The following is a 20,071-nucleotide window of genomic DNA, read 5'->3' on the forward strand; positions in this document are numbered from 1 at the left end:
TTTCTTATCTCATGAAAGTACATAGGACGAATATTTTTTTTACATATGGCAAACGACTATTTATTACCACTAGAGGGCAGCTGTACTAAGGTACAGCTAGCTAAACTTCGATAACATTTCAAAAAGCTAATAATATTAGTTTAACTAAATTTTGCAAGAATACATTTTAACTAAAATAATTATACATTTAAGAATAATACTTTGTTAAAATAACACTTGAATTTTTTATGTACATAAATTAATATAAAAATTCACCTACACAAAAAACGATTGAAACAAAAATATAAAATTCATATAATTTATCCTTTTAAGAAAATATAGTTTACATACACAGTTGCGACTCTTGTTCAGTCAGTCTACAAATGTGATATTTCGCATTTTATTTCATTTTTGTGTATTATTTTATCGATTCCAAAATTAAAATGCTTCTGCATTCATGCACGGCTTTATTTTGTAATTACGTGACGCACTTTGTGAGTCATCACTGACAGATTGTACTATATATACCAAGTTTGTAAACGAAACTAGTTCAATAAAGTTAATTTGAGTAACACAAAATTAAATATTATTTAGCTTTATAGCTAAAAAAAAAAAAAAAGTACAGTTCACATACACAGTTGCGACCCTCCTTTATATATTTCATATTTTATTTCGTTTTATGTCTAATTGTATTATTTTATCGACTTTAAAATTAAAATGCGTGACTTTATTTTGTAACTGCGTGACGCACTTTGTGAATCATCTTTGAAATATTGTATTAAATATTCCAAGTTTGTCAACGAAACTAGTACAATAAAGTTAATTTGATTGACACAAAATTATCAATGTAATTTAGTCTATAAAAAAGAAATAGTTCACATACACAGTTGCGACCCTCCTTTAATGAGTTTATAATGTGATATTTCGTATTTTATTTAATTTTGTGTCTAATTGTATTACTTTATCGATTCCAAAAGTGAAATGCTTCCGTATTCATGCACGGCTTTATTTTGTAACTACGTGACGCACTTTGTGAGTCATCTCTGAAATATTATATACCAAGTTTGTAAACGAAATTTGTTCAATAAAGTTAATTTTACCCGGTTTGCTCATGCGCAGTCGACTAGCTAGTTCCTCGGTAATCGCGCAAATAGCTAGCTCGTCGCTTATCACTTCTCGCGCTCCAATTGAGCTATAACCGCTTTTCCTGACACTAAGCAGTAATTTTTAACTTCGGTTTCTATTCACTGGGATTATCGTCACAGAAACGTGAAGGAATATGCCCAAAAATAAAGGCTAGTATGTGTTTTTGTGTCGAAGCGCGCCGCGGGGTGAAACGGAAGACAAGCACGGAAACGTGACGAGAGATGCTAATGCTAGTTAGCTTCGCAGAATTCCACTATTGTTTTGTCGATTGTTGGTGATGACCTACTAATGTCACTTTAAGGGAAAGACCAACTGTCCGTTAGTCGCTAAAGCTAACGACAAATTTGGAATTGTGCCGCTCGAATTCGGTTTTAGAGGTCCACCACACCCGCTTCGGCCCAGTTTGACTTGTTTTGTTTATTTAAAGTCCTAACTTGGTGATTTGTTGTATGTGTTGTGAATTCAAATGACTATATCACAAGTAGACGTCCAATCCATTTGAACTGGGAGAGTGGCAGGGATTGAATGAATGTTCAACCTTCTCACTTCGAATTGATTGGACGTAAATCGCCGTCAATTGAATCCAATGAGCTAAGATCTCAATTTGTTCTCACGCACCTAGGTAAGGGAGGTAAGAATCGGCGGCGTGGAAAGAATGAGAACGAATCCGAGAAAAGAGAATTGGTGTTTAAAGAGGACGGACAGGGTGAGTTCCATAGGAAGTCACTTTACCACATGTGGACGAGTGAGATTTTTGTGTCTTCCAGAATATGCACAGGTGCTGAAAATGTTGGGGAATGGACGTCTGGAGGCATTGTGCTTCGACGGCTCTAAGCGGCTCTGCCACATCCGAGGAAAGCTCCGGAAAAAGGTACACACACTAACGCTGAGTCGGCGACCCCGGCACGACCCTGAGCGCGGGTCATTGAGTTGAACGCTTTGTTGCACTCTTGCAGGTGTGGATAAACGCGTCGGATATTATCCTGGTCGGGCTGAGAGATTACCAGGTGAGCAAGGAATTCATTTTGTTTTGGGAGTATTCGGAGGTTTTTCTTGATGGGCATTCGTGTGGTCGTAGGACAACAAGGCCGACGTTATCCTCAAGTACAACGCGGACGAAGCGCGCAGCCTGAAGGCGTACGGCGAGCTGCCGGAACACGGTGAGACAAGATATGCACACGTTAAAGCATCCCACATATGTTGTTCAACAAAATTTTGGAACCTACGCAGTTTACACTCGATTGACACCAATAAAACTCCTAATATGTTTCAACAAATTCATGCCACGCAGGGTTTTTATTGTTTTGTTTTTTTGCTCAAATGATCACAGATAAGATAAAAAACATATGTTTATTCAATTCTTATTGTAACTAATTATCAACCACAACACTTGTTGACTTTGGATCCACGGGAAAAAAAAAAAAATCATCGTTGGTGGCCCAACAAAAATATCTCCATTGGTGGTCGTTATTTTTGACCCGCAAAGATCATCAGGAAGTCATCTAGAAATGGCCCACAATTCATTTGGGGCAGAGAGAAAACAGAGCATTCTCAGGTTTATCCTCAACCCATTTTTAAAAAAAATTTTTATGACTGTTGTCAAACCTGCGCCTTCCCCAAAAGCCGCGTTCAAACTAGGAGCTAATGCTAACATATACAGCTGCACCGCTACCATAGCGCCCTGTCTTTCTCTCTCTTTGCTGACGTAATTGTGGCATGAATTCCAATTTGGGAGACTTGACAGTTCAGACCGCCGCAACATTCTGGAAAAATGTGGCCCAGATCGGATTTAAACAACATATGAAAGTGACCCAGATCGCATTTGAAATGGCCCACTTCTATGCGACTTGTCATGTTCGGACCGTCACGTTAATGCCTCACTCCAGTCGCAAAAACACGAAAAAATCGGGCATTAAGACCTGTGGTATGAACCTAGCCTAAGTGATCCGTAAATGCCCACAAATCATCAATAGTGATAAGAAATCATCCACAAATCTGATCTTTCTTGATTTTTTTTTTTTAACCCCATAAAATCAACAGAAAAGTGACCTGAAATCACCCACAAAAAATCTCTTGATGCACATTATTTTTGACCAAAATAATTGACCGTAAGTGACCTGGAAATTCTCCAAAATCATCAGAAAGTGATCTGTAAGTGCCCCAAAATCAACAATCAGTGACCTGAAATCACACCCACACACAAATCTATTAGTGGTGATTACTTTTTACCAAAAAATCAACAGGAAGAGACCTGGAAATCCTCCAAAATTGTAATGAAGTAATCTGTAAATGCCCCAAAATCGACAATAGGTGACCAGAAATCGCCCACAAATATGATCTCTCTTGAAGTCCATTATTTTTTATCCCCAAAGAACCAACAGCAGGTGACCTGCAATTGCCACAAATTCAGCAAAGAAGTCACCTGACATTTTGGTGGAAAAAAATAATAGAGATCATGTTTGTGGGTGATTTTTGGTTATTGTTGATTTTGGGGCATTTACAAATCACTTATGATGATTTAGGAGAATTACCACGCTTTCCCTGTTGGTTGATTTTTTTTATTTTTTGGTCAAAAATAATGACCACAAATAGATTTTTTGTGTAGGTTTTGGACACTTTTTCCATTGATTTTGGGGCAATTATTGGTTATATGCTGTTGATTTTTTGGGTTAAAATTGATCTTCAAGAAAGATGTACTTGTGGGTGATTTCTGGTCACTTATTGTTGATTTTGGGGTATTCACGGATCACTTCATGATGATTTTGGAGGATTTCCAAGTTTCTTACTGTTGATTTTTTTGGGGTCAAAAATAATGACCAACAGTTGATTTTTTTTGGGGGGTGGGGGTTCAAAATAATGACCACCAGTAGATTTTTTGTGTGTGTGTGGGTGATGTTACGTTTTGTCTGACTTTGGGGAAATTCCAAGCCACTTCCTATGGATTTCTTGGTTTGAAAACACCGACAACAAAGCTTTTTTTTTTTTTTTTGAAGTAGGTGATTTGAAGTCCCTCCATATTGAATCAAAAATAGTGACAAAAAAATCTATTGATGCATATTATTTTTGACCAAAATAAGTGATCTGGAAATACTCCAAAATCATCACGAAGTAATCCGTAAATGTCCCAAAATCAACAACAAGTGACCAGAAATCACCCACAAATACATCTCTTTTGAAAGTCATTTTTAAGCCAAAAAAATCAACAGCAAATAACCCGTAAATGCCCCAAACTCAATGGAGAAGTGTCCAAAACTTACATAAAAAATGTATATGTGGTCATTATTTTTGACCAAAAAGTCAACAAGAAGAGCCAGGTAATCCTCCTAAATCAGCGGTCTCAAACCGACTCCACAAAGGGCCGCAGTGGGTCCTGGTTTTTGTTCCAACAGATCCAGCACAAACAGTTCAACCAATGAGGTTTCTACTAACATAAGCAGCACCTGATTGCAATCAACTGATTACACTTGTTAGAAACCAGATTGGTGAAAAGGTATTTGTCTCGTTTGGTTGGAATGAAATCCAGTACCCCCTGCGGCCCTTTGAGGACCGGTTTGAGACCACTGTCCTAAATCATCAAAAAGTGCCCCGTAAATGCCCCCAAATCAACAACAATTCAATAAAAAAACACCCATGAATATGATCTCTAAGATAAGTATTCCACCACCTCCACCAAAAAGTCAGGTCAGTTTTCTGTTGAATTTGGGGCGATTCCGGGTCACCAGTTGTTTGTTTATTGGTAAATAATGATGGGCTTCAAGAGAGATCATATTTTTGGGTAATTTCTGGTGACATTGTGGATTTGGGGCATTTATGGATCCCTTCATTATGATTTTGAAGGACTTAAAGGTCTCTTTTCTTTTTGGTCAAAAATAATGACCACCTGTAGTTATTTTTTGTGGGCGATGTCACTTTTTGACTGATTTTGGGGAAAATTCCGAGCCACTGCCGATGGATTTCTTGGTCAAAAAAATCGCCAACATAAAGCTGTTTTTTTTTTTTATTTTATTTTTTTTTTTTTTTTTTTTTTTTTTTTTTTTTTTTTTTTTTTTTTTTTAAACCTGTCCTGTTCAGCTGTTTGACACAGAGAATGGAAGTCTAAGTGCCCGGATTCTGAACAGTTTTAATGTTTCACATGGAGAGTCTGACATACTCCCATTGTGATCATTCAAAATACCTTTTTATTATGACAAAGCAGCGAACAGGAAGGGATTATGGGGGGACAGAAGAAAAGAAATACAAGAGAAGAAAGAAAAGAAACACATACACAAACAACAACAAGAAATACATTGAACATCTAAACTAGTTACTAATATGCTGGTGCTATCGTCAGCGAGATGTATTTCCGGTTTACACCATGTGGGGGCCAATTGGCCAGTGAAAGAGGAGAATGGGGGTGGGGGTGTCTATAAGACTATAAGCTAAGTGATTGAAAGGGGTAGAGTGTACACAAATCAGTTCTGTGATCTAGAACCCAGTAATCGTGTGAATCTCTTATGAGTGTAAGCCCGTTGGCGACCAACCCTATGCCGCCGCATCGCCAATCCCAGCACCGGAACCCCCAACCCGAGCATGCCCTACCACATCCAGCAGCACGCAAGCCCCACCGGGCGCGCGACAGCCACGCAGACGGGCGGAGAGAAAGCTGTTTTTTTGACACGGGTGATATGAGGTCACTCCGTATTGAATCAAAAATATGATTTTAAAAAAAAATCTATTGGTGTACATTATTTTTGACCAAAATAAGTGACCTGGAAATACTCCAAAATCATCACGAAGTAATCCGTAGATGCCCCAAAATCAACCATAAGTGACCTGAAATGAACCATTAAAAAAAATCTATCGGTGGTCATTGTTTTTGACCAAAAGAAATAAACAGAGACCTTGAAATCCCCCAAAATCCTCATGAAGTGGTCCCGTAAATGCCCCAAAATCAACAATACGTGACCCTCAATCACCCACTAACACAATCTCTCTTGAATGTTATTTTTTTACCATAAAATATACATAGTCACCTGAAAATGCCCCAAAATCAACAGAAAGTGACCCAAAATCCACACGATATTGTTTTATTTCTCAAAATTGCTTTTTATTTAAATAGCTTTCCTAATTGAACGTTTTTTGTTTTGTTTTTTTTCCCTCCTAGCCAAAATCAACGAGACAGACACTTTCGGTAACGGTGATGAGGACGAGATCCTGTTTGACGACATTGGAGACGACGATGAAGATATTGATGAAGTAAGCATTATTTTAGTTCTTCTTTGGATATCATAATAACCTCATCTCTTCTCAAAAAAAAAAACATTGTAACCCCCACTTCTTTCAGATCTGAAGACCCGCCACACGTCCAGACGCACGTTTATCCAACGGGGGATATTTTGAGCCGACGTTTTCTAGAACCCCATATCTACATTTTCAGTCTTGTTTCCATTTCCATACGTAGACGTGTCTGTTGAATGTGACCACGCGCTCGCGAAATATCGAGGGGAAAAAAAGAACAAGTGTTCCCGCAAAAAAAGTTGAATCAACGTTTAGATTTTTTTCCCCCGTGTTCCAGCGGAGGCACGTGCGACTGCAGAAACATTTAAGTCCTTTTAAAAAAGTGTATTTATATTGATTTCACGTCAGGTGGAATTTGAGAACTTCAGAATCTTTGGATTCTCCAATAAACACATGAACCATTTGTTTTATTTTCCCATTTGTCTTCACGTAGTGTCCGATCATCATCATGGGAGTTGATTTCGTTTATCTCTAGTAGACGTCCAATCCATTTGAAGAGGGAGGGTGGCAGCATTCGCTGCCACCCTCACACTTCAAATGCATTGGACGTCTATGCAAGTCAATGACAGCCATGTTTTTTTTTTTTTTTTTTTGTCAAGTCATTCACAGACAATAGAAAACATTGAACAATTCAATAGAAATTGTACCTAAACATTCATTTTCCATCCCGCTCATCTAATAGCAAATTTCAAGATTAAATGCAGAGGTTTCAGCGAAATACAATTGAACTGTATCATTGTATTACGCTGTTATATTGAAAGAAAATTTCAAGTTTTTTTTTTTTTTTTTGTGTTCCCTTTGTTTTTTGTTGGTTCTCACAATTCACCACACGCCAGAATAACCTCACTCTATCTGTTCAAAGAAAAATAGATAATTAAAAATCCCTTTGTTTGCCCTGCTTGGTCAAGTCAGACTGCGTTGCTTTCACCTCAGTTTTGGAGGCAAGGGGCCTTATGCTGTAACTGATTATTAAAATGTACATTATGTGACGGCTGGTTGTCTAATAATAAAGAACTACTATCACCAAGGTTCTTTTTAAAGATAGAGTGGTACCTCTATTTATGAAATTAATTGGTTCTGGAAGTCGTTTTGTAACCTGAAAATTTCCTAAGTAGGGACACGTTTTCCATGTAATTCAATTTTATTTGTATAGCCCTGGATCACAACGTTGTCTCAAAGGGCTTTGCAGAGGCAATATGATAGACAATCAGAAACCGCAAATGAAGCAACAAAGATGAATGAATAAATTCAAGTCCTGGGTATCCCCCATCCTTAGACCCTCCATGTCAGCAAGGAAAAACTCCAGTCTTTGGGAGAAAATGAGAAACCTTGGGGAGTACCACAGTCAGGAGAGATCCACTCCCAGGACGGATAGACAGGAAGCCTCAGGACTGCTAATGGGAATTAGTAGGCGAAGTTCCAGTCTGTAAAGATGCAGTGGAGTAAAGGAACAAGAAGAGGTCCATCTAGCCAGATGAGACGGGGGTAGCAACGAGGACGTCCAAGTGGACGTGTAAGTGCCCTAATCCGTTCTAAATCCACCAAAATTCAGACTTAAATCCTTTATAATGCATAAAATTGCACCAATACTTGTAACAAATACATGTTACAATTAGTTTATTGCACAATGAACATAAAATCTGAGTTTGGCATAATGTAAAAAAGCAGAAATAAAATTTGATACTCATTTAAAGCTGTAAGAAAACGTAAATGAAGAGGATGCTGGGATACACACATACAGTCATGTGAAAATATTAGAACACCCAATGGAAGCCTGTGTGTTTTCTAACATTTGATCATGTGGATATTTAATATTTTTAGTAATCTTGAGAGAGTCAAGCAATAAAACTAAACAAAACTGAAAAGATTTTAACTGCTTCAATCAAAGAACTTTTTCAATGAAAAATTAAGTTTTCAAATGTAAATTTTTCAATCTCAAATATTTTTTCGCATTTGAAAACTTTTTCCATGATTGAATTTTTTTTTTTTTTTTTTGGATTGATCAGATTTTTCTTTTTGAAAATATATTTCTTTTGAAGCAACTTATTTTTTGATTGAATAATGAAGACTAAAATGTCCTGGCCAAAATGTGGCACAAACACAAATCAACATTACGTCAATCAAAAAATACTTGACTTCAATTTAAAAAAAAAAAAAGAAAAATAGTATGTTTTTTTTTTTTGTTTCAAATTTATTTTTGCATTCAAACACCTTTTTTTTTTTTTTTTTTTTTTTTTTTTTTTTTTTTTTGAAGCGACTTTTTTTGGGTTGAAAATATATTTTGATTGAAGAAACTTTTTTTTTGATTGAATAATAAAGACACAAATCTACCTCCATATGTCTCCGCCCAGGGGATACAATTTTTGACTGGGGTAACTACATTGGCACAACTCAGGCGGGCGTACCATATTCAATGGATGACGATCTTGGCAAAAAGTATAGCTGTCCAAAGCAGCCTGATTTAGAATTCCCCTCAAGAATGATTGGAAACAAAAAACGCTCATTGTCAACTTATATATAAATATTCTTGTAAGTTAATTTTATCGCTGACACTGCGTTCTGGGGTCATCAACATGTTGTGCCCGCCCTGCCCCAAAAGTCAAATTCCGCCTATGCTTCTGGATGAATCTAAAATTGAATTATTTGGACACCAGAACAGAGGACATGTTTGGCGTAAACCCCATACAGCATTCCAGGAAAATAACCTCATTCCAGCTGTGAAGCATGGAGGTAGAAGTGTCATGGTTTGGGGATGCTTTGCTTCAGCAGGACCTGGCCAGCTCACCATCATGGAACATGTGAGATCATCAGAAAAACAATGTTGATTTTCTTTTGTTTACCTGCAATTAAATCACTTCCTTCCCCAAAGATAATGAAAAACAAGATCAGACATTGATATGTGAACATTTCTCAATAAAGTCATAATTTTTTCACATGACTGCCAAAAAATATTTAATTTTTTTTTAATTGGAAAAAAATCCGCGATGGACTGAGGGCGCAGTTTGAAGCACGAAGTAGCGATGGATCACTGATGTGTTAAACTATTTTCAGTGAGGGCTCAACTTTTGAGTTGATGAAATTGTTCACGTCAACCCAAAAGACAAGTAAGTACATTCCCAAAACAGATGGGAACGTTTCCTCAGCATTTGCACAAAATGAACATAATATAGCAATATTAATTTAAAATTTTACCATTGTTGTCTTTACAGCACATCTGTTTATATTATAATAGTATTTTGAGTGTGATTTATTTAACTTTATTTCTTATATTATTATGATATTTTCCAGGTAAAAGCCAAGTATGTTTCCTTTCAGTATTTTCGTATTCAAATAATAAATTGCTGCATCTTTGTAAACTATCTCCCTTTGAAGAAGTCCTCTCAAACAATGGTTTTAGAATAAAAATACTGTCAAGTCACGCAGCCAGTAACTATGACGTCATCACGCCGCCGCCAGGGGGTTTGCTTGCTTGCTGACGCAGGCACGTGCGCGACGGCACGAGCCGGACCAAAACACGTGAGGAGCTTAAATAAATAAATAAATAAAACGTGTGTTGGCACTCAAACAGCATCAATTTGACATTTTATTATGATTTATAGTATTATTAATATTTTTAAATGTTAAAATGTATACAGTTGTTTCCGAGTTGATATTTTTGGAATGAATATGCAAATGATGGGAACAGTGACGTGTGAATAATCAGGCTAATAATAGCACGTTATGTGGTTGTGGTCATATTTGGACGTATTAGCTCTTATAAAGGTGTGTCACGTATTGTTTTTTTGACATTTCTGTCTGTTGTGTTGTTAGCACGGGATGCTAGGTTTAATTAGAGCTAGCAAGGTGATGAGTGAACAGACCGGAAGTCCTCCTCCATCCCTCCCTCCCTTTCTCCTCTACTCTCCTCACATCCTCCTCCTCATCACTCTTCCATCCTGAGTCATCCGAGTGCTTCCAAAAAGTGACCTGGATCGGTTCGGCTCATCTTCATCATGACCCAAGTGGCTCCGACTCGTCCTGCTGCTTTAACAGGTTGCTTTTTCATTCTGGCTCAATTTCAAATTAAATTATGGAAATTTGCTAATGCATTTATTCACAATGTACTATTAAACTATATGTCATGACTAGTATGACAACTTTGGTTCCTCAGCAGGACAACTACATGATACGAGTGAAAAGTGTTCACTCCTAGGTGACAGCTGTGTGCGACCGTATCAGATTATGTGTACACTGTAAGACTGTGACTTGAATATGGAATACTGTGTGTACTTCTCTGCATGTTTAATGAGCGGTTGTGGAAAGAATCGATTGGCTCTTTGCAGCCTGACCTCTTAGTAGAACCACTGTCATCTAATGGAGTTTACTGAAACTTAGGAAGTAAATGAGGTAAAATGCATTATACTGACCAGAAATTCAGATTATTATAAGTTTTATATTAGCATGCAGATATTAAATTCATATGGGACAATGGTCAGTACCACGGACAGTTTTTAAAAAGTTGACAACACATTTGCGCAAGTGACTATGGTAATTTGAAAAATTATACGAGGGGTATTCAAAAAGTAATGCACCCAACTTTATTATGTACAAACAAATTATAATAGCAACATTTATTATACATCAAAAGAAAGGTACAAGTGTGAGGATTACATTTTTACCTCTCCACATAGTCTCCACCTCTCTCAAGAGCTACAGTCCACCTATGAACGAGGGCATGTATACCAGTGTTGTAGAACTCAGCCAGTTGATCTGTAAGCCAATTCTTGACAGCAGTTTTCACTTCATTGTCATTGCCATATCGGTTGCCCTGCACTCCTTCTTTCATTGGACCGAAGAGGAGGTAGTCTGACGGTGCCAAATCAGGAGAATATGGCGGATGTGGTATCACAGTCCATCCAAATGAAGTGGTGACCTCCATGGTCCTGACGCTTGTGTGAGGACGTCCATTGTCATGCTGGAGGAGCACATTTGCCATGTCCAAGTTGGGCCGAACACGTCGAATTCTTGCTTTGAGCTTCCTAAGAGTCTCAATGTATACCTCAGAGTTAATGGTTTCCCCCTTTGGCAAAAAATCCACAAGGATTACACCTTGAGAATCCCAAAAAACAGTGGCCATAATTTTGCCAGCTGACTTTTGGGCCTTGAACTCTTTGGTCCGTGGTGAATTTGGGTGACACCATTCCACTGATCTCCTTTTAGATTTAGGTTCAAAATGGTATACCCATGTTTCATCTCCAGTAATGAGGGATCAGGGGTCAGAGGGGTTTCTCCCTCTGCAACAAGTAATTCGATTACAGCTCTTTGTTTCTGACGAGCTTCAAGAGGGGCAGCCATTTTGGAAGCTAGTTTAAGCTTTAAAAATCTTAAAATAAGAAAAACACATATAACAATCACAAAAAGGTGTGTCCTATCATGTTTGTGCCAAATATAAACAAGATTGGTAAAATCCTGTACGAGCAATTCACTTGAGTGCAATACTTTTTAATGCCCACATAATCTCAGCGACTCTCCCCATTCACGACGCTAGATGGCGGCCAGATATCATTGAAGCGATGTTTTGTCATTACAAATCTCAGCTACTAGTTTCACCAGTTTGCTTTATTTTATTGCAATGTTTTTCCTTATTCAGATTTGTTTCAAGACTACAGTTACTAGAGGTGTGCAAAATTTCCGATTCTTAGATTATTCGCGATTCGGCCGTGGAAGATTCGAGAACGATTCACAAACATCCAAATTCCGATTATTGAAATATGCCAAGTAAAGCGGAAGTACAACACACTCAGCTTGCCGCGCGGTCAATGAGCAACGGAGCGAGAGTAGCTAAACATCATGCTTCTCATTACCCGGCCCCTCAGGTAATGCCAATGCTCAACTCACGGCTCTAGCTCAACTCATGCCACGAGATAAAAAAAACACAACAACATACCTGAAGCTGCTACAAAAGTACGTCATCCACATAATGTTACGGTAGACATCATTTATATAAGACTAGATGCACTACGGTAGCGGTAGCGTTTGCAGCACATATACAAAAAGCTAGATGCAGACGTAGTAAACGGCCGCCATCTTAAAGCAGTACACTTCTCTGCAAGGCTGTTGTAGCGAACCTTCCAAGCAAACCTAATTAACTTTTTATCTAACATACTCCTAAATCGGTAAAATATTGACTTGAATCTATCTTTAAAATAGTTTTAAAACTTTCATATGTCGAAAGTTGACAAAAGGGAAATTATGGATTAACGGGAGCAATTTTAACAACTTTAACGGTTGATTCACAACATTAAATTAATTGAATGTAGTTTAAAGCTGCTGATACAGAATGGGGACTGGAGTTTTTTATTTACTGTTATTTTTGTATATTTGTTTACTGCTATATGTTAACTTGATACTGAAATAGTAGTTTGGTTTAGCCTGAGAGTATTTTTGAACAATTTTGGAACAAATGTACAAAATATTAAAAAAAAAAAAAAAAAAAAAAAAAAAAAAAGGGGGGGTGCATCAATAATCGTTTTAGAATCGAATCGGACCATCTGAATCGTAATCGTAATCGAATCGTTAGGTGCCCAAAGATTCCCAGCTCTAACAGTTACAGTTTGACTTCACCTTGATAGTTATTGCAATTTTGTTGTTTATCACAATAGTTTGGTTTATTTACATTTCAAAAACCAGAAGCCATTCATTTATGAATGTGATTGCACTTTGGTTTACACATTTAAATATTCAGATATTAAGATTTGAATGAGGCAAAATAACATGCTTTTTCTCTCAAATATATTGTTATAATCATTTGTTTCAGATGTACTGTAATGATTTTTTTGTATAAAAATTTATTTGGTGTTCAAAAAGTCTTTTTTTCAAACTTGAGTCTTGAAGAAGAGGGGGTCGTCTTATAATCAGGGCCGTCTTATATTCGGGCCAATACGGTATATATACAGTGCCTTGCAAAAGTATTCAGCCCCCTTGAATCTTGCAACCTTTCGCCACATTTCAGGCTTCAAACATAAAGATATGAAATTTAATTTTTTTGTCAAGAATCAACAACAAGTGGGACACAATCGTGAAGTGGAAAAACATTTATTGGATAATTTAAACTTTTTTAACAAATAAAAAACTGAAAAGTGGGGCGTGCAATATTATTCGGCCCCTTTACTTTCAGTGCAGCAAACTCACTCCAGAAGTTCAGTGAGGATCTCTGAATGATCCAATGTTGTCCTAAATGACCGATGATGATAAATAGTATCCACCTGAGTGTAATCAAGTCTCCGTATAAATGCACCTGCTCTGTGATAGTCTCAGGGTTCTGTTTAAAGTGCAGAGAGCATTATGAAAACCAAGGAACACACCAGGCAGGTCCGAGATACTGTTGTGGAGAAGTTTAAAGCCGGATTTGGATACAAAAAGATTTGCCAAGCTTTAAACATCTCAAGGACCACTGTGCAAGCCATCATATTGAAATGGAAGGAGCATCAGACCACTGCAAATCTACCAAGACCCGGCCGTCCTTCCAAACTTTCTTCTCAAACAAGGAGAAAACTGATCAGAGATGCAGCCAAGAGGCCCATGATCACTCTGGATGAACTGCAGAGATCTACAGCTGAGGTGGGAGAGTCTGTCCATAGGACAACAATCAGTCGTACACTGCACAAATCTGGCCTTTATGGAAGAGTGGCAAGAAGAAAGCCATTTCTCAAAGATATCCATAAAAAGTCTCGTTTAAAGTTTGCCACAAGCCACCTGGGAGACACACCAAACATGTGGAAGAAGGTGCTCTGGTCAGATGAAACCAAAATTGAACTTTTTGGCCACAATGCAAAACGATATGTTTGGCGTAAAAGCAACACAGCTCATCACCCTGAACACACCATCCCCACTGTCAAACATAGTGGTGGCAGCATCATGGTTTGGGCCTGCTTTTCTTCAGCAGGGACAGGGAAGATGGTTAAAATTGACGGGAAGATGGATGCAGCCAAATACAGGAACATTCTGGAAGAAAACCTGTTGGTATCTGCACAAGACCTGAGACTGGGATGGAGATATATCTTCCAACAGGACAATGATCCAAAACATAAAGCCAAATCTACAATGGAATTGTTCAAAAATAAAAGTATCCAGGTGTTAGAATGGCCAAGTCAAAGTCCAGACCTGAATCCAATGGAGAATCTGTGGAAAGAGCTGAAGACTGCTGTTCACAAACACTCTCCATCCAACCTCACTGAGCTTGAGCTGTTTTGCAAGGAAGAATGGGCAAGAATGTCAGTCTCTCGATGTGCAAAACTGATAGAAACATACCCCAAGCGACTTGCAGCTGTAATTGGAGCAAAAGGTGGCGCTACAAAGTATTAACGCAAGGGGGCCGAATAATATTGCACGTCCCACTTTTCAGTTTTTTATTTGTCAAAAAAGTTTAAATTATCCAATAAATTTTGTTCCACTTCACGATTGTGTCCCACTTGTTGTTGATTCTTGACAAAAAATTAAAATTTTATATCTTTATGTTTGAAGCCTGAAATGTGGCGAAAGGTTGCAAGGTTCAAGGGGACCGAATACTTTTGCAAGGCACTGTAGGGGTGTGTGTGTGTGCGTGTATACGTATATAGATATATTAGGGCTTGCAACTATCGATTATTTTAGTAGTCAATTAATCAATGAACTAGTTACCGTAATTTTGGCACTATAAGGCGCACCTGACTATAAGCCGCCACTCACCAAATTTGACACGAAAATGACATTTGTTCAAAGATAAACCGCACTGGACTGTAAGCCTTAGCTTTCCTCACTGTATTATAGGATATTTACACCAAAAGATATTAACCGGTAAAACATTATACCAAATGAACCACCATGATTGCTTCAAGAAGCTTCATTTGGCCGTCACTGCTCCCTTGGGGGAGACAGCCAACCTCTGCTGCCACCTGCTGTCAACACTTTTGTTGTCCAACATGCATCCCGATCGATCGCTCCGATCACATCATTTTCAAAGTATCGGAATCGGCAAAAAAATATCGGACATGCCTTTAAAAAAAAATATTTTTTTTATATTGAATCGTTTTCTAATTGTATTTAACTTTGTAGACAAAATGTCTTAAACTCATCCAGAGTTTAGTTTTGGCTTAAAGCAGGGCTATCAAATTTATCACGTTAACGGTGGTAATTAATTTTTTAAAAATTAATCACGTTAAAATATTTAACGCAATTAACGCATGCGCTGCACGACCCACTCACGCATTGTCGCGTTTAATCTATAATGGCGCCGATTTACCTATATATAGAGCTAAAAGGCAGCGTAAAATGAGTGGAGTGAATTTTGGCAGTCTTTGGAGCCTTTTTTTAATTGGCTTAAGCCTTAAAATCCCTCTCTTAACATTTAGAAACATCGCGGGAAAGCAATGTGGGGAAGAAAGGTAGTAGTTGATCTTTTTCTTAATACCCTATGTTATTTCCCAACACAGAGAAGATATATAAATTGGTGCCAATACGCACAGTCATGGTTGCACTTCCTATCATGCATTTGGGCATGGCTAAAGTATCATTTACTGAAAGCTCAACAAATACACTAGATGGCAATATTTAGTCACAATATACAAAGTCACATTTATCCTTTAAGAATTACAAGTATTTCTATCCGGGGATCCCTCTCACAGAAAGAATGTTAATAATGTAAATGCCATCTTGAGGATTTATTGTCATAATAAACAAATACAGTACTTATGTACTGTATGTTGAATGTATATATTCGTCCGAGTTTTGTTGATTTTTTTCTTAATGCATTGCCAAAATATATATGATCGGGAAAAATTATCCGGAATGATTGGAATTGAATCGGGAGCAAAAAAAAAAAAAAGCAATCGGATCGGGAAATATCGGGATCGGCAGATACTCAAACTAAAACGATCGGGATCGAATCGGGAGCAAAAAACATGATCGGAACAACCCTACCTCCTAGCATGCATTGCAGTGCTACAGACATAAATAACAATCAAAATTCATGTTCTGTGCTAATTATTGCTTCAGTTATTGTTCCAGTTGTTTCATTAATTGCTAGTTATGGTATTTGGTAACACTTTATTTGACAGTGGCGCCATATGACTGTCATTAGACAATCATAATTATAACATAAGACTGTCATGAGCACTAATGAATCCTTAGATGTCATTTAGTGTTATCCAGCAAATTATCTCACTTTTGAATGGATGTAAAAGATCCGAGCTGGACATTAATGGAGTTAGTGAAATAATTTGCTGGATGACACTTAATGACATCAGTCATAAGCATTCATTTATGCCCATGATAGTGTCATAAATATGACGGTTTTATGACGCCACTGTCAAATAAAGTGTTACCTATTAACCCAAATAAATGAACAAATAAGCCGCACTGGACTATAAGCCGTAGGATTCAAAATGAAGGAAAAAAGTAGCGGCTTATGGTCCAAAAATTACGGTCATTCGAATTATCGAGTCATTGGATGAGGAACATAGAAAATTAAAATACCTGTGCTGAGCTTCAAACGATATAAAAAAAATAAATAAATGAGGCTCTAAGTACAACAAAAGAACAATTGGCTAACTTACATAGCAAAAGTCTGCTAGCTTAAATGCTATAAAGTGCTAACATTGTTTTATTTACAGTGGTCTTAACAAACGGTTCAAACACATATTCCCACACGAAACAGCTAAATATACCTATAAATTAAATTACGAATGTATTAAAACAAAACATTCACTGAAAGAAAAACTTAGCTTATGTTGGTCTTAACAAGGAGCAGTCATATTCACTGTATCCACCAGAATCTAAACTAAATGCAAACACTTTCAAAACAAACCATTACAACACCACTTTAATTAAACGAATACTCGAAGCAGCAAAATTTAGTTCGAATCTGTTTTCAAATCGAATTATTCGAGTTATTCGATTAATCGTTGCAGCACTAATATATGTATAAACCAGTATAATTTAGAAATTAATACAATTTTAATCAAACCTGATCAAAACAAAAACTCAACTCTGCTTATTGGCCAAAGTAACTCTTTAATTTGAATTTTTTTTAGTATTTGACTAATTGCATGTAATTGACGGCAATACACGTCCAAGTCATTCAAACTGGGAGGAGTCACCTTTCAGTGCCATTGACGGGGATGGACGTCCAATCCATTTTGACTGGAAGGAGCGAATGAACAAAGAAACTATACATTTTTTACCTCTTTAAGTCTTAAAAATTAAAATTCTTAAAATGAGTTTATCACTAGTAGACGTCCAATCCATTTGAACAGGAAAGGTTGGCAGCATATGAACAGTCTGCCATCCCTCCCAGTTCAAATGGCTTGGACATTTACTTGTAATAAACTCATTTCAATTCACGGGAAAGGCATGAGAATACCGTTCATCGCCCCTATTAACATGGCATCAGGGCGGCCATGTTGGTAGGGGCAATGTTCCCATCAAAGTCAATGCATTGACATTAAAATGAAGCCTTATTCATCATCTAATATTTACTAATTAGCATTGACTTAGCTAGGCGTCCAATCCATTTGAAGTGGGAGGGTGGCTCGTTCGCTGCCACCCTCCCACTTCAAATGGATTGGACGTCCACACCTGATAAACTCACTGCATTTCACACAGTAAAAAAATTAGACATCTGTCCAAGTCAATGGCAGCTAAATGAGCTAACTTTGATTGACAGCTGAATAATTTCATATTTTGCTCATGTGGCGGCAGTGACTAAAGCGGCAGTCACGTTTTCCTCTCCAGCTTATGTTCTATATTTACATCTGTGCCCCCCTCTTCTCTTCCCGCGTTGTGAATCACATTATGCTCTCCCAAAAAAAAACATACAGCTTTGGCCCCGCCATCCTCCACCCGGCTGACCAATAGGAAGACGTCTCCTTGTCGGTCACCGTCCAGTCAGAGGAGCCCCACAGGTCAGTTTTTGACCCTTTAATATGAAGGAGTAGCGTGAAAAAAAATGCGTAGCTGGAAGTGAAGTCATAATTTACGTGTTTATGAATGCAAATATTACATAACAACGCACACGTTGGCCGACAGAGCTGTCCGAAGCGCTGCAGGACAAAGATCGGCGAGTTCAGCGGCAGCTGGAGCGCAGCGGCGAGGAACGTGAGAGCAAAATGGCGGCGCAAAAGCGCAAGGAGCAACAGCGCCGCCTGGCGGCTGAGGAGAAGCGACGGCAGCAGAAGGAGGCCGAAAAGGTCAGAGGTTGTTTTTGATTGTCTTATTTTTTGGGGGGAGTAAATTGCGCTTAAGAGTTTGGCTGCAATTGACATCACATCTTTCCATAAATCACATTTTATTGACATGAACATATTCACAAAATATTTGACATAATTTCACATTTTGACCAAAAATGGTCTATTTTGACCCACCCAAAAATCCCAATCAACGACACATTCAATGTCACACATTCTCCTCATTCCTTTTCATGTTACATTCGATTCATACATTTTCATTTAACATATTTCCAAAATATTACAAGTATTTTCACAATTTCAATTTTTTGACCAAAAATCACTGTTTTTGAACAAAAAAAAAACATTAATACAATTCAACACATTCACATCATACACATTCACATAAGTCCTATTCATGTAACACTTGATTGATGTATGACCATATTCACAAAATATTTGACATAATTTCACATTTTTGACCAAAATTGGACCGTTTTGACCCGCCGTAAAAAAATCCCATTCAATCCCATTGACACATTAATCATCAAACATCATTCCTATACATCCTATATTTGATTCACATATTTACAAAACATTTCACATATTTTCACATTTTTGACCAAAAACTGCCTGTTTTGACCCCCCCCAAAAAACCCACTGACATATGCAACATCGCCAATTAATATCATTGTTCTTCATATAACATTTGATTTACACATTCCCATCCGAAGGAATTCACACGTTTCAAATTTCCTCACATTTTTGACCAAAATCTGACCATTTTGACACCAAAAAACTGACACGTTCAACGTCACACATTCACATCATTCCTATTCATGTTACATTTGATTCACACATTCCCATTTAAAAACATTCCCAAACAATTCCACATATTTTCACAATTTGTAATTTTTTATTTTATTTTTTAACAAAAAGCACTATTTTTGGACAAAAGCTCCATCATTTGATTCAACATATTAGCAAAACTATTGATACATATTTGTGTAAAGTGACTTTGATTCCAAAAAATTGACATGTTCAACATCACACATTCACATTATTCCTATTCATGTTACATTTTACTGACATTAACAAATTCACAAAATATTTTACATAATTTCACATTTTTGACCAAAAATTACCATTTTACCCCCCCCCCCCCAAAAAAAATCTCATTAAATCCCATTGACACATTAAGCGTCAAACATTCATATCATTCCTGAACATTTTACATTTGATTCACATATTCCCAAAACATTTCACATATTTTCACATTTTTGATCAAAAACAGCCTGTTTTGACCGCCCCAAAAACACTGACATATGCAACATCGCAAATTAATATCTTTGCTATTCATTTGACATTTGATTTACACATTCCCATTCGAACGTATCCGCACAATGTTTCAAATTTCTTCACATTTTTGACCAAAAACTGACCATTTTGACTCCAAAAAACTGACACGTTCAACATCACACATTCCCATC

The 20,071-nt window shown here is 37.4% G+C and overlaps 2 protein-coding genes across 3 annotated transcripts in view; both read left to right on the top strand.

The window, feature by feature from the left end:
* Positions 1-1,085: 1,085 nt before the first annotated feature.
* eif1axb (eukaryotic translation initiation factor 1A X-linked b) lies at positions 1,086-6,995 on the top strand. The gene is made up of 7 exons (XM_057823908.1): positions 1,086-1,274; positions 1,748-1,831; positions 1,893-1,996; positions 2,082-2,132; positions 2,204-2,285; positions 6,269-6,360; positions 6,449-6,995. The coding sequence occupies exons 1-7, from the start codon at positions 1,259-1,261 to the stop codon at positions 6,452-6,454; spliced, it is 435 nt and encodes a 144-aa protein (XP_057679891.1). The 5' UTR covers positions 1,086-1,258; the 3' UTR covers positions 6,455-6,995.
* Positions 6,996-10,198: 3,203 nt separating this feature from the next.
* The window catches only part of map7d2b (MAP7 domain containing 2b), a 28,691-nt gene continuing 18,818 nt past the window's right edge, over positions 10,199-20,071 (top strand). The window contains exons 1-3 of one of the 2 annotated variants that reach the window (XM_057825063.1): positions 10,199-10,434; positions 18,237-18,320; positions 18,445-18,605. In XM_057825063.1, the coding sequence (XP_057681046.1) occupies positions 10,395-10,434; positions 18,237-18,320; positions 18,445-18,605 (285 nt within the window). In that variant the 5' untranslated portion in view covers positions 10,199-10,394. The remainder of the gene's footprint in view (positions 10,435-18,236; positions 18,321-18,444; positions 18,606-20,071) is intronic. The other variant, XM_057825064.1, reaches the window with a different exon arrangement.

Source organism: Corythoichthys intestinalis, chromosome 20 (genome assembly GCF_030265065.1).
Source record: "Corythoichthys intestinalis isolate RoL2023-P3 chromosome 20, ASM3026506v1, whole genome shotgun sequence".
Taxonomy (NCBI): Eukaryota; Metazoa; Chordata; class Actinopteri; order Syngnathiformes; family Syngnathidae; genus Corythoichthys; species Corythoichthys intestinalis.